Raw genomic sequence first — 14,015 nt, forward strand, 5'->3', positions numbered from 1 at the left:
TACAATGGAGAAAAGACAGTCTCTCCAATAAGTGGTGCTGGAAAAGCTGGACAGCTACATGTAAAAGAAATAAATTAGAACACTCTCTGACACCATACACAAAAATAAACTCAAAATGGATTAAAGACTTAAATGTAAGACCAAACAGTATAAAACTCCTAGAGAAAAACATAGGCAGAATACTCTTTGACATAAATTGCAGCAATATTTTTTTGGATCCACCTCCTAAAGTAAAGAAAATAAAAGCAAAAATAAACAAATGGGACCTAATTAAACTTATAAGCTTTTGCACAGCAAAGGAAACCATGGACAAAATGGAAAGACAACCTAGTAAATGGAAGAAAATATTTGCAAATGATATGATGGATAGGGCATTAATACCTAACATATGTAAACAGCTCATACAACATGACATCAAAAAAAAAAAACAACCCGACCAAAAAGTGTGCAGAAGAACTGAATTAAAAAGAACACAGGGGCTTCCCTGGTGGCACAGTGGTTGAGAGTCCGCCTGCCGATGCAGGGGACACGGGTTTGTGCCCCGGTCCGGGAAGATCCCACATGCCGCGGAGCGGCTGGGCCCTTGAGCCATGGCCGCTGAGCCTGCGTGTCCGGAGCCCGTGCTCTGCAACGGGAGAGGCCACAGCAGTGAGAGGCCCGCGTACCGCAAAAAAAAAAAAAAAAAAAAAAGAACACAAATAACAAATATTGGCGAGGATGTGGAGAAAAGGGAACCCTTGTACACTGTTGGTGGGAATGTAAATTGCTGCAGCTATTGTGGAAAACAGTGCGGAAATGCTCTGAAAAATAAAAACAGAACTATCATATGACCCAGCAATTCAACTCCTGAGTATATATCAAAAAAATAAAGAACATTTATTTGAAAAGTTACATGCACCCCAATGTTCACAGCAGCATTATTTGTAATTGTCAAGATATGGAAGCAACCTAAGTGTCCGTCAAAAGATAAATGGATAAAAAAGATGTGATACACACACAAACACACACACAAAACGGTATCTACTGAGCCATAAAAGAGAATGAAAATTTTGCCATTTGTAGCAACATGGATGGACTTAGAGGGCATTATGCTAACTGAAATAAGTCAGATAAAGACAAATACTCTGTGATATCACTTATATGTGGAATCTAAAAAATACAACAAACTAGTGAATATAGCAAAAAAGACGCAAACTCACAGATATAGAGAACAAACTAGTGATTATCAGTGTGGGGGGAGGGGCAATATAGGGGTGGGGCAGTGGGAGATACAAAACTACTGGGTGTCAAGTATGTATTGTACAACACGGGAAAATAGTCAATATTTTGTAATAACTGTAAATGGAAAGTAACCTTTAAAAATTGTATAAAAATTTAAAAATTGATTTGGCAGGTTTAAAAAATAAATAAAATTCATTTCTCTTTACATAACCTATATTGTTTCTACCCAAAGAGAGGCCACCATCATTTACTGTCTATTTGTATATGACAGGATGCTTCAGTACAGAGGTAATTGTAGACAGGAGGCCAGCAACTATGGCCCAGGGGCCACATGCCTATTTTGGTACTTCCCATGATATAAAAACTTTTTACATTTTTAAATAGTTGGGGGAATTTTAAAAGAACAATATTTCTTGACATATGAAAATTACAGGATACTTAGAAAGTTTTATTGGAACAGCCACAGCCATTCATTTACATATTGTCTATGGCTGCTTTCATGCAACAATGGCAGAGTTGAGTAGTGGTGAAAGAGACAGTTGGCTGCAAAACCAAAAATGTGTACGATCTGGCCCTTAACAGAAAATGTTTGCTGACCCTTATTGTAATCCACTGAGAGAGAGCCAGAGACTCCAAATAGTTATACAAATATAAGCAAGATGCTGATGTAATTTACTGTTATCATAAGAGGCTATTTGAATGTTTCACATTTCATTATTTATATGTAAACTAACTTTTCAAAGTCCCATTCAATGACTTTAAAACAGCCATTGTAATAAATACCACATGTGTTTAACATATACAAACCCTGGGGATAAAGAAGTATTGCCCCCAATTGAGAAACATTATGAAGATTAGGAAGTAAATTAATACATAAATAGCACCAGGAAAAAGGACCAAAACATACTTCTTTCATAAATCGGAGAGAATTCTCCTACACTCATTCTTTAGAAAGGTGTGTATGTGTGTGTATGCATGCACACGCATACACACTCACATGTGTGGGTTTTCCCCCCTGGCACCTATCACATACGAAACATTGAGAACCCACTGGTGACTAAAACAGAAAAATCCTTAGCTTCTGGAGCTTATATTCTTTCAAGGGAAACATTTAAGAATAAACCTGTACACACACAGAGGAATATTATTCAACCATAAAAAAATGAAAGCTTGCCCTTTGCAATAACATGAATGGACCTTGAGGGTATTATACTAAGTGAAATAAGTCAGATAGAGAAAGAAATGCCATATGAGCTCACTTATATGTAGAATTAAAAAACAAAACAAAACTCATAGAAAAAGAGAACAGATTGGTGGTTGCCAGAGGTGGGGGGTAGGGTGGGAAAAATGGGTGAAGGGAATAAAAAGGTACAAACTTCCAGTTATAAAATAAATAAGTCATGGGGATGTAATGAACAGCATGGCAACTCTAGTTAATAATACTATATTGCATATTTGAAAGCTGCAAAGACAATAGATCTTAAAAGTTCTCATAATTAAAAAATTGTTTTTTGTAACTGTGCATGGTGACAGTTGTTAACTAGACTTATTGTGGTCATTTTACAATATAGACAAATATCATTACGTTGTACACCTAAAACTAATGTAATGTGTTATGTCAATTATACCTCAATAAAAAAATAAATAAAAAGAGGGGCTTCCCTGGTGGCACAGTGGTTAAGAATCCACCTGCCAATGAAGGGGACATGGGTTCAAGTCCTAGTCCGGGAAGATCCCACATGCCGCAGAGCAACTAAGCTCGTGCACCATAACTACTGAGCCTGCGCTCTAGAGCCTGCATGCCGCAACTACTGAAGCCCGCGTGCCTAGAGCCCATGCTCTGCAACAAGAGAAGCCACAGCAATGAGAAGCCCACACACCGCAACGAAGAGTAGCCGCCGCTCGACGCAACTAAAGAAAGACCATGCAAAGGAACGAAGACCCAACACAGCCAAAAATAAATAAATTAAAAAAAATTTAAAAATAAATAAATAAATAGAAAGAATAGACAGAGAGGCAAGCAGAAGCAAGGAGATGAGTAGGAAAGTTACTGTTGTTTAGAGGAGATCAAAGTGGTTTAGAGAATAACAGTAGCAGTGGAGATGGTGAAAATGAGCCAGATAGGACTTGCTGATATAATGGTGTGGAATATGGAATAAAGATTTTTGTTTTTAATTTAAAAAAATGTTTTGGCTGTGTTGGGTCTTCGTTGCTGTGCACGGGATTTCTCTAGTTGTGGCAAGCAGGGGCTACTCTTCATCGTGGTGCACAGACTTCTCACTTGGGTGGCATCTCTTGTTGCGGAGCACAGGCTCTAGGCGTGTGGGCTTCCGTAGTGGCAACACACGGGCTCAGTAGTTGTGGCTTGCGGGCTCTAGACCGCAGGCTCAGTAGTTGTGGCACATGGGCTTGGTTGCTCCACGGCATGTGGGATCTTCCCAGACCAGGGCTTGAACTCGTGTCCCCTGCGTTAGCAGGGGGATTCTTAACCACTGCGCCACCAGTGAAGTCTCAGAACAAAGATGTAAAGACAACTTCTAGGCTTACTGTCTGAGCAACTAGGGCAGACTATGGTATAATTTACTGATAACACAAAAACAACCAGGGGAGCACACCTAACACCTGAGGAAACATTAACAAAGGATTCTCAAACTCAAATGCTTTTATAAACTAATGGGTGACCTAAATATGTGACTCAAAAGGGTGTAAAATAATAATAGAACAATGTAACAAACTAAAGAATGTATGCCCAGGTTAAAGGCATTCAGACTGATGGAAACTTTTTTTCTTTAAACACTAACCTGATAAAACAACATACATCTGCAATAAAAAGAACCTCTTCCCTGAAGACAAGGAAAGACTCCCAAGGTGTCAGGAATGCTGAGGGAAACTCAGACACTCAGCGTAAAAGCTGTCCTTAGGCTTAACTAGAGGACTTATAATGATTTTAAGGTTCCAATGGGGTAAGAGGGCTAAACAACAACAACTTTAAAAACCAAGTTTTTAAACCACACCGCAACAAAGAGTAGTCCCCGCTCGCTTCAACGAGAGGCCTGCATGCAGCAACGAGGACCCAACGCAGCCAAAAATAAATAAATTTAAAAAGAAAAAAAATTTTACCTACACAAATCAATAAATAAAAATTAAACTAGATACCATTTTTAAATCTATCAAATAAGCCATAATGTAAGGTAAGGGGTATTCTCTCATATTGCTATTGGGAGATTAACTGGTACATTTCTGGAGGTTAGGTAACAACTGGCCAGATGATTTCCAGGTATCAAGTTTGTAAGAAGCTCTTCAAAAGACTGAATAATCTGCTAACTTTGGTAATTTTCCCAAAAGACAGGAGAGGCTGTATCTTCCTTAATATGTGCCAGCAATCAATTATTTTTCACCTGACCCTATACTCTGTGGCATAGGACTCTACCCCAAGTTATATCTGTGCTTCATTATAAGAGTAATTCTTAAAACAGAAAAAAGAACAAGAGGGAGTAGGGAGAGGAAGGAAAATATATAGTTCATTTTAAAATTTTAAGTGATTTCACTTCACCACCCTTTGGAATTAGACAATTCTGGAAGCCTTGCTTATACAGTCGTCCCTCAGTATCCATGGGGGATTAAGTCTAGGACAGCCCGTGGATACCAAAATCCTCAGGTGCTCAAGTCCCTTATATGAAAAGGTACAGTATTTGCATTTAACCTCCCAGGTACTTTAAATCATTTCTATATTACTTATTATAACTAATACAACGTAAATGCTCTGTAAATAATTGCCAGTGCATGGTAAATTCAAGTTTTGCTTTTTAGAACTTTCTGTAATTTTTTTTCTGAATATTTTTGATCCCTGGTTATTTGAATTAGCAGATGAAGAACCTGTGGATAGGGAGGGCTGACTGTACAACACCATACACTTCTTTTTACCCTGCAGGGTCCAAAATGACTTTCAGGAAGCTGGCACATTTCTTAATATGAAAACGTTCCTTGTGCCTCACTGCTATCAACAACAGAGATAGAGCTGAGAGACTTTGATGCTGAGGGAAAGTAACAAAAATGTTCCCTTCTTTCCAACTTAAATATTTAAGGACTAAAAGGGAACTCTGAGATTACTTAGTCTAATCCCTCATTTTACATATCAAAAAATAGGGGTTTAAAGGGCTTAACATTCTCACCCAAGGTCATAAATCTAAATGACAGAGTGGAGACCGACCAGCATCAAGTACTCTAGTATTCTGTCCATTCATGCACCTGTCTGTGTACTATGATCATCTGAATGGGCACATATATTACACATATTTCTATATCTTTAATACATTTGAGATATAAAATCTCAAGGAGTTATTCCACAGATCATTTTAAAACTCAGGAAGCAGGACAATTTTAAATTCAATCTACTCTTCAGGACAAAAACAGAAGCAGCAAAAACCTGTTTCTCCTCTCCATTCTCCTCCTCCAATGCAGTTTCTCTCAACTAACTCTTCTTAGCTTGCTTGCTTGCCAAAATCATTCATTATCCCCCTTTTTCTTTTTTTTTTTTTTTTTTTTTTTTTGCGGTATGCGGGCCTCTCACTGTTGTGGCCTCTCCCGTTGCGGAGCACAGGCTCCGGACGCGCAGGCCCAGCGGCCATGGCTCACGTGCCCAGCCGCTCCGTGGCATGTGGGATCCTCCCGGACCGGGGCACGAACCCGTGTCCCCTGCATCGGCAGGCAGACTCTCAACCACTGCGCCACCAGGGAAGCCCCCCATTATCCCCCTTTTTCAAACATCCCATGTACACTGCATGTTGTGTTTTACTATAAATTCCAGTATCTAAGCTTGAAGAATGACCTCTGATTCTTCCCTCTCTCTAACTCCTAGGGGAACCATGCAATGTGTTTACCTGGACAGTACTGGTTTATGCCTGTTGTCCCAGCAAAACGATTAACAGCATCCCCATTCATCTCTAAAACTGCCCCAATTTAGATGATAAATTACAGGGTTACCCTTTTTATAATCCTTACTTAGTAACCAATTGCTGAATATTTCTCTCACTGGCTTCCTCTCCTTCAACTGACTTCCCAATTTATCGCTAGAAATGATAACAGTCTCCCTTCACTCTATTTCCCACCTCCATGTGCCTTTCTGCACATGCTGCCACTCTGCCTGGAATACCCTTCTCTCTCTTTCCATTTTTGTGATACCAATCTGGGAACTCAGGCCAAGTGGCATCTCTGCTGTGAAGCCTTCAAGACTCCTCCAGTCATTCTCTGTGCCTTCTGAAATAACAATAATTGTAATACTAATAACAGATAACATTTGTTGGAATGCTCATTATGTCCCAAGCTTAAGCAATTTTAAGTATTTAATACTTATAATAACTCCATATGATATTTATTTCCCTTGTTTTTTTTTTTTTTTTTTTTTTTTTGCGGTACGCAGGCCTCTCACTGTTGTGGCCTCTCCCGCCGCGGAGCACAGGCTCCAGACGCGCAGGCTCAGTGGCCATGGCTCACGGGCCCAGCCGCTCCACGGCATGTGGGATCTTCCCGGACCGGGGCACGAACCTGTGTCCCCTGCATCGGCAGGCGGACTCTCAACCACTGCGCCACCAGGGAAGCCCTCCCTTGTTTTTTAAAATGTGGAAGCTAAAGTTCTAGAAGATAAGTAATTTGGCTAAAGTTACAAAATTCAGTTGTGGAACTAGGACTTGAAACCAAGTATATCTGATTCTAAGCCAAACCTTTAAACCTCTCCCCTGTACTATCTCACCTGTACCAAGTACCATTAATAGGTTTCTGTGATCCAACACATTTGAGCCTGTGCTGTAAATATGACCCACTTGGTCGCCTCTGTGCTTTAATAATTCTCGGTATACACTTCACAGGAGGATCGGTCATATATTAGTACGTATCCTCTGTCTCCCTTGAAGAGACTGGGATGAGCTCAATGATAGGGAAAGGGCTTTGCTATTCACAGCACACGCAAATGTGAATCAAAGCAGGTACTCCGTAAGGCCAAAAGCAATACAGTATTTACTATTTAGTCATAAATTCTGAAAAGGGTTGTCTCATCTGCAGTCTTACTTACTAAGACTGTGGTCTAGGATCTTTAGAATTAGGCCAAGGCTACAAACTAGCAGTTTTTAGGTTAAACCTAAAGGATCTTATTTGGCTAGCATAGTGCTATTTATTAGTAGAATTAGTTGCCGATTAAAACTCGCAGATTGATTTCTAGCTTCTTTTGAAACACTGGGTCAACATTTTTACATGGCATAACAATTAGGCATTAATGATTGCCTCCCCTAACCAGGGATATCCTCTCCTACTCTATGTGCACCACTCTCCATGAATTTCTAGAAAATGAAGCCAAGTGTCGGTTGCCATCATCACACTTGCACTGTTGTTGTTCTTAAGAGGAAAATGAAATATTTCTAGTACATATGTCTGTTAAGAGGCTATTTATTCATTCCATGAAGTTCATGCATTTGGAAAGACAACAGATCGTTAAGTGTGGATTTAAATGCAACTACCTAATAAAATAAACTGATGCTTCAAGACAACATTACACCTCAAAAAGAACTACCAACATTATAATAATTGACTGATGACCTTTATCAAATAAAAATATACATTTAATGGGCTTTATGATTACCCAAACACATACATTTGTATTCAGGCCTGGGATCCCTGGGGAAAGATAAAGAGCAAAAGGATTCCTGTGATTAAGGACAGAGATAACCAGAAGAGGGTAGGATCAAGCTTGGTGAGATTAAAGAAAAACAAACCAACCCACAGGGAATTAAAATGCAAAAAGGTATACTAATATATATTCAAGTTGAGAATTTAAACACAAATCAACAAAAGGTTGTCGACTACATAGTTGGACAGTAACAATATTTTAATTAATGTGGGAAAATACAGACCAAAATTGAACTGCCTCGATCAACTAATCCTAAATTTTTGCTATAGTATGTTCCCACCTAACAGAGCACATAAGTGGATAACTTAAATGTGTATATGGTGCTTGTCCCACGTTTACGTACAGGGACAAGATTAAGTATAAGCCCTGTTCAATCATTCCAGATTTGGAATATCCCTGGGGAAATAATAGGGAATGGTGAAAAGTTCTATTAACAATCATTAACATAACCTTACAATTCATATATCTAGATGGCTACATATTATATTTAGCTAGATGATGGAAGACTGAGATAAAAGTCAGCCAGAGAGTATCATCGTTTCCAAGTGAAACACATCATTATACAAAGTCCCAAGTTTTAGGTCGACTCAAAATTCACAGATTTTCAAGGGGCTCTAAACTTAGACATCTGTTTGTGAGCTCAATTTTTAAAGAACTTTTTTTTTAACCTATATAGTACTACTAAAATCAAGTCAATAGTCTGTCATTCTGAAATGCCTTATATTTGATCATCCATGTATCACCTGTTTTGTAAACTGGGCTCTGAGAAGTACCTCACCATCCTGCCACAAGAGGGGGAAGCAAGCAGATCCTTAGACCTTAACAACTTTGGTTATGTCTGATTTATATGCTGAGCATTCACTTTAGATATTTTGAAGATTTGAAATCACTCTTCTCCTCTGAATGGTTTAGCAGAATTTAAAGTAACCCAATGATGAAATCAAAATTCTGTCAAACTTGGGGGGGGTGTCCATTTTCTATTGTAGTTTGCTAAACCTCAGCTTCTCCTGGAAAGCCTTGATATCTAAAAGCAAGAAAGTGAACTCTTAGAAGATCGTGATAACCACATTCTGCAACAGGAACAAAAAGGTGTTTGCTAGAACTTGTTAATAACCTTTGCAAATGATTAAAGAAGACACCCTCCACTCAAGAAGCTCATTTATGTAGTACTAAAAAGTAAGAGGTATACCTATAATACATTTAAATATGCTCTGAATAACACAGGCAATCATCTCAAACAACACAGTTCAATAAAAATATTTAAATTCTCAATTTTAATGTTAATATTATCACAGAGTGTAGCATTTAATTCCTAAGACTCCATATTGAAAATATAAAATACTCATTTAATGATGAGGTTTCCATAGGAATGCAGCTCCTTTTGGTACCATGCAATAATAGTTCATTAGGAAGAGTGGCAGCAGCTATGCTCTGAATGTGAAGACAATACAGAGAAATATTACCAATAAAAAGTTGGAAGTTATAACAGTTTACAAAGAGAAACAACATGTCTGTTTAAATATCATTTAGATATTCGAGGCTATGAGACAACTGAGAGAAAGGAAAAGTACAGTCAAGTGGCTATAGAAGAAAGAAGAGCTCAGTAGAGGTTAGTGAACAAAAAATACACATCATCATCCATCATGGCACATTCTGTCTTACCTGAGGAGGAGTAGGTGTGGATGTGGGTCTCCCTATGGGTGGAGTAGGATTTCTGCTGCCACCTCCAGACATAATCTCCTCTGTTATGTCTTTACCTCCCTGGTTTGGATCTCGAATTCTTATCTATAAGGTTACAAATAAGATGGCATATTTATAGATGGGTGTCTATGTAGTAGATTTATAGGCATATGATGTATAAAGATACAAACTGGGAAACCTGTCAAACATCAAGGCTGACAATCACATTTGACTTGATTTCAATCACAGAACCAGAGGGGGTCATTCAAAAGAATTTAGGCCATTAGCTCTGACTTGAATTAATTAGCACAACAAGCTAAAATGAAACCTAGTTGGATAAATTTCTACGTGAAAAAGGCAAAGTATTAACACTTGTCTTTTAAGCAATGCCAAATTGACTGATTTTATTTATAATGCTTAACATAAGACAAGATTCATAAAAGAGTTTTAAAATATGGAAGTTACTATCTAAAGTTTTAAAGCCCTTAAATGGTTCTCTAACAAAATGTAAAATATCCATATCCTAGGACTCAGAAATAGGGATTTATGTTGCAGATAACCTTGTATATGTATGTAAAGATGCTCATTGCAATACTGTTTTTTTTCCCAGCAAAGACACAGAAAGATTCTAAAGGCTGATCAAGAACATAGTAATTAAAACTTTATGCTACAATATGTGACACCTAGAAAAATCGTACAGATGAACCGGTTTGCAGGGCAGAAATAGAGACACAGATGTAGAGAACAAACATATGGACACCAAAGGGGGGAAAGTGGCAAGGGGCGGTGGTGGTGTGATGAATTGGGAGATTGGGATTGACATATATACACTAATATGTATAAAATGGATAACTAATAAGAACCTGCTGTATAAAAAATAAAATAAAAAAATTTATGCTACATCCTTACAATTAAATACCAAACAGCCAGTAGAAAAAATGAGATTGATCTACATGTACTAATATGGAATGACTGTCAAGATGTACTGGTAAATGAAAAGATGCAAGATACAGAACAATGTGTATGGTCTTCTTTTAATTTTTTTGAAGGCTACCTATGCATAGACATCAGTGGAGATGTTGCTATAATGGAGATGGAGTACCTGGGTCTAGGCCTTCCGTCCTGGGACAGTGCTGAAAGCCCCCCCCTCTATTTGTCATTAAATCCAGAGCTTATCAAGCTAGCCTTGGCTTCTTGAAAATTTCAAAGAATTCACTAATAAAACCATTTGTATCTGGAAGCTTTCCTGGGAGTAGGTCTTTATTAAGATTTCTACTATCAGCTATTTTTTCAGGTATAGAATCTTATGCTTACTATAGTTTTTTGGGTTTTTTAAAATTAATTAATTTATTTATTTATTTATTTTTGGCTGCACTGGGTCTTCGTTGCTGTGTGTGGGCTCTTATCTAGTTGCAGTGAGTGGGGACTACTCTTCACTGCGGTGTGCGGGCTTCTCGTTGCAGTAGCTTCTCTTCTTGTGGAGCACGGGATCTAGGTGCATGGGCTTCAGTAGTTGTGGCACACAGGCTCAGTAGTCGTGGTGCACGGGCTTAGCTGCTCTGCAGAGTGTGGGATCTTCCCCGACCAGGGCTCAAACCCGCACTGGCAGGCGGATTCTTAACCACTGCAACACCAGGGAAGTCCCCTACTACAGTTTTATGTACTGTTTTACAATTCAGTTATTCTACTTTCTTTTTCAGTAACATCTATTAATACTGTCTTCCATTTCCATTATTTTCTTTATTAATTTTTCTGCATTCTGAGAGTGTTCTTCAAGTCCAACATCTACCATGCTGTGTCAACATTTCCACAGCAGTTTCTCAACTGTAGTGTCATGATACATTGGCATGTCATGTTTATTATGATGTGTGCACAAATAATTTGTCTCTGATGAAAAAGAACCAAAGTTCTGAACCTCATTAATTTTTATTAAATGAGAGTACTTGCAAGAGTATTGCTATGATGTCACTCCCACCTATTTTATCTGTGTGAATGTGGGAAGCTCTTATAAACATCATTCATTTTGTGTGTTCTGATGGATAAAAGATTGCAAGCCACTGTTCTACAAAATATTCTGCAGTGCGTATTTCATATTACTGTACTCTAATTCTCTTGGGCCTGCCTGACTAGATAGAGGCAAAGCCTCTGTAATTTATTTAAAACAATTACATTTTCTAAATTCTGCTTTCTGTTTCTTAAAATAAATATATTCTATAGGAAAGATTTTTCTTGCTGTCCTTAATACTATGCCCATTTTCTCTTGTGCTATTTTTCCCCTGTCAATTCACATTTGAATATAGAGTTGACTAGGACTAGAGTTAAAGGACAATAAGGATGTGAGAACCGAGCTCAAATTCCTCCCACTTAGTGAGACTTTAGAAGATTAAACCTTCCTGTTCTGGAGCTGGATGGCATGTTGTCATTTAGCATAGCTAGCTCAGCACGTGTTGAAAATTGATATTAAGCAAAGGGTACTTGCAACGTCTAGTTATATGCCCATACAAATCCTCCAGGTCTAGTGGTGAGGATATAAGGGAGGAATAAAAATTGGCAGTCATTTGGGAACTGAGGTGAATAATTATTACAGCTGTGGGTAAACTTATTTGATAAGTAAATGGACATTCAATTTTAAAGTGAGAAAACTTAATGAAGATCTCTTACTGTTTTTTTCTCTCTCTTGGCTGGAGGGGGCTGCTGCTGCGTAGGCACTATGATAGGTGCTGACTGATACACTGGCTGACTTGGGTAAAAAGGCGCTCCTAAAGAATTAGAAAAGAATGAAAAAAAGCATTCAGTTATTTTGTCAACCACTATAAGACTAGTAATGGCACTGTAAATCTAGACAATTCGTTTTAAAAAAAAGTAACAGACAAAAATAAGCATTCTTCTTGCTCAGCTCTTTCCACCAGCTCCCCTCCAGCTACTGAAGTGGTCAAGGAATGATTCCCAAACAGTCATAAGCATCTATCTTTTCTTCAGCATCCACTATAAAAACAACTAAATAAGCAACTCCTGCAGACTGCCACCAGAGTTACTGCTTAAAAAAAACATCTATCCTGGGGGCCCACTGCCTCCAACCATGATTCTCAAAGGTTTGTGTGGATATGTCTTGTGTGTGGGTTTGGTCAGGGGCAGGAGAATATATCTCATCATCTTGGGGGTTGGGGTGGTCTAATTCTTCTCCTTACTTATGGAGAACCACTGCCACAGGGAGCTACCATTTAGGTTTGGCGAATGTCCTACTGTTGGGGCTGATAACAAGCAGCCTAAAGATAAAGTCCAGCCACTAGGAATCCAGGTTCCAAACTACATTTTCTACCATTCTCAAACTCCACACCTTTGCTCTAAGGTATAACGTATTCCTATCCCTTGAGTACACCAATCTCTTCAACATTGTTCACGCCTATGACTATACTGCCCTTCTGCCTGAAATTAACTTCTACCTACCCACCTCAATGAATCCTTTTTAACTTTCAAAACTTTAACTATTATTATAATTACTATTAAACCAGAGTGCTTATAGCAGAGGTGGTAAGAAGGGGTCAGATACTGGATATTTTTGAAAGTAGAACCTCCAGACTTGCTAAGGGATTGGATGTGGGTGTGAGAGAAACAAGTGTCAAGGAAAATTCTTAAGGTCTGTCTGAGCAAGTGGAAGGATGGAGGTACTATTTACTGTGTTATTTATTTATTTACTGAGATGAGGAAGAGTACAATTTAGGGCAGAAAAATCAAGAGCTCAATTTTGGACATGTAAAGTTTTGACATTCTTATTAGACTTTCAAACAGAGATATCAAGTAGGCCAAAAGAGACACAAGTCTGGAGTCGGAGAATAGGTATCCATTTTGGAATTAGACTATATGGACAGTATTTAAACCATGAGACTGGGTAACTCAGGAAATGAGTTCAAACAGAAAAGAAGCCCAAGAACTAAACTTTGAAGCACTCTATGCTGTTTATTTATTTATTTATTTTAATAGTGACCTTTTTTTGGCGGCGCTGCATTGCTTGCAGGATCTTAGTTCCCTGACCAGGGACTCAATCTGGGCCCACGGCAGTGAAAGCACAGAGTCCTAACCACTGGATCACCATGGAACTCCCAAGGCACTCTATGTTGTTTAGAGGTCACAGATATGAAGAAAACCCAGCAAAGGAGATGAATGGTCCAAGAATGGGCAGAGTGCTTAACTATGTCAAATGGTACTGGGAGGTCAATTAAGATTTAGCAAAGTAGAATTCACTGGTGACCTTGACAAAAGTTGTTTGGGTGGGGGTGGAGGTGTGCATCCTCATCTGTCTTCAGAAAATGAAGACAGTGAGTACAGACAGCTCTTTTCCTTAAGTCTTAAAGGGGGCTTCCCTGTTGGCCCAGTGGTTGAGAGTCCGCCTGCCAATGCAGTGGATGCAGGTTCGTGCCCCGGTCCGGGAGGATCC

General features: G+C 38.7%; 1 protein-coding gene across 17 annotated transcripts in view; it reads right to left on the minus strand.

Moving 5' to 3' along the window:
* Positions 1-14,015, minus strand: part of EIF4G3 (eukaryotic translation initiation factor 4 gamma 3) — a gene marked incomplete at its 5' end in the record, with an annotated part of 186,105 nt that overhangs the window by 147,758 nt on the left and 24,332 nt on the right. For all 17 annotated transcript variants that reach the window (XM_079696716.1, XM_079696725.1, XM_079696723.1 and 14 more), the window contains 2 exons: positions 9,563-9,685; positions 12,242-12,339. In XM_079696716.1, coding sequence (XP_079552842.1) covers positions 9,563-9,685; positions 12,242-12,339 — 221 coding nt within the window. The remainder of the gene's footprint in view (positions 1-9,562; positions 9,686-12,241; positions 12,340-14,015) is intronic.

Source organism: Hyperoodon ampullatus, assembly GCF_949752795.1.
Source record: "Hyperoodon ampullatus genome assembly, chromosome: 2".
Classification (NCBI taxonomy): domain Eukaryota; kingdom Metazoa; phylum Chordata; class Mammalia; order Artiodactyla; family Ziphiidae; genus Hyperoodon; species Hyperoodon ampullatus.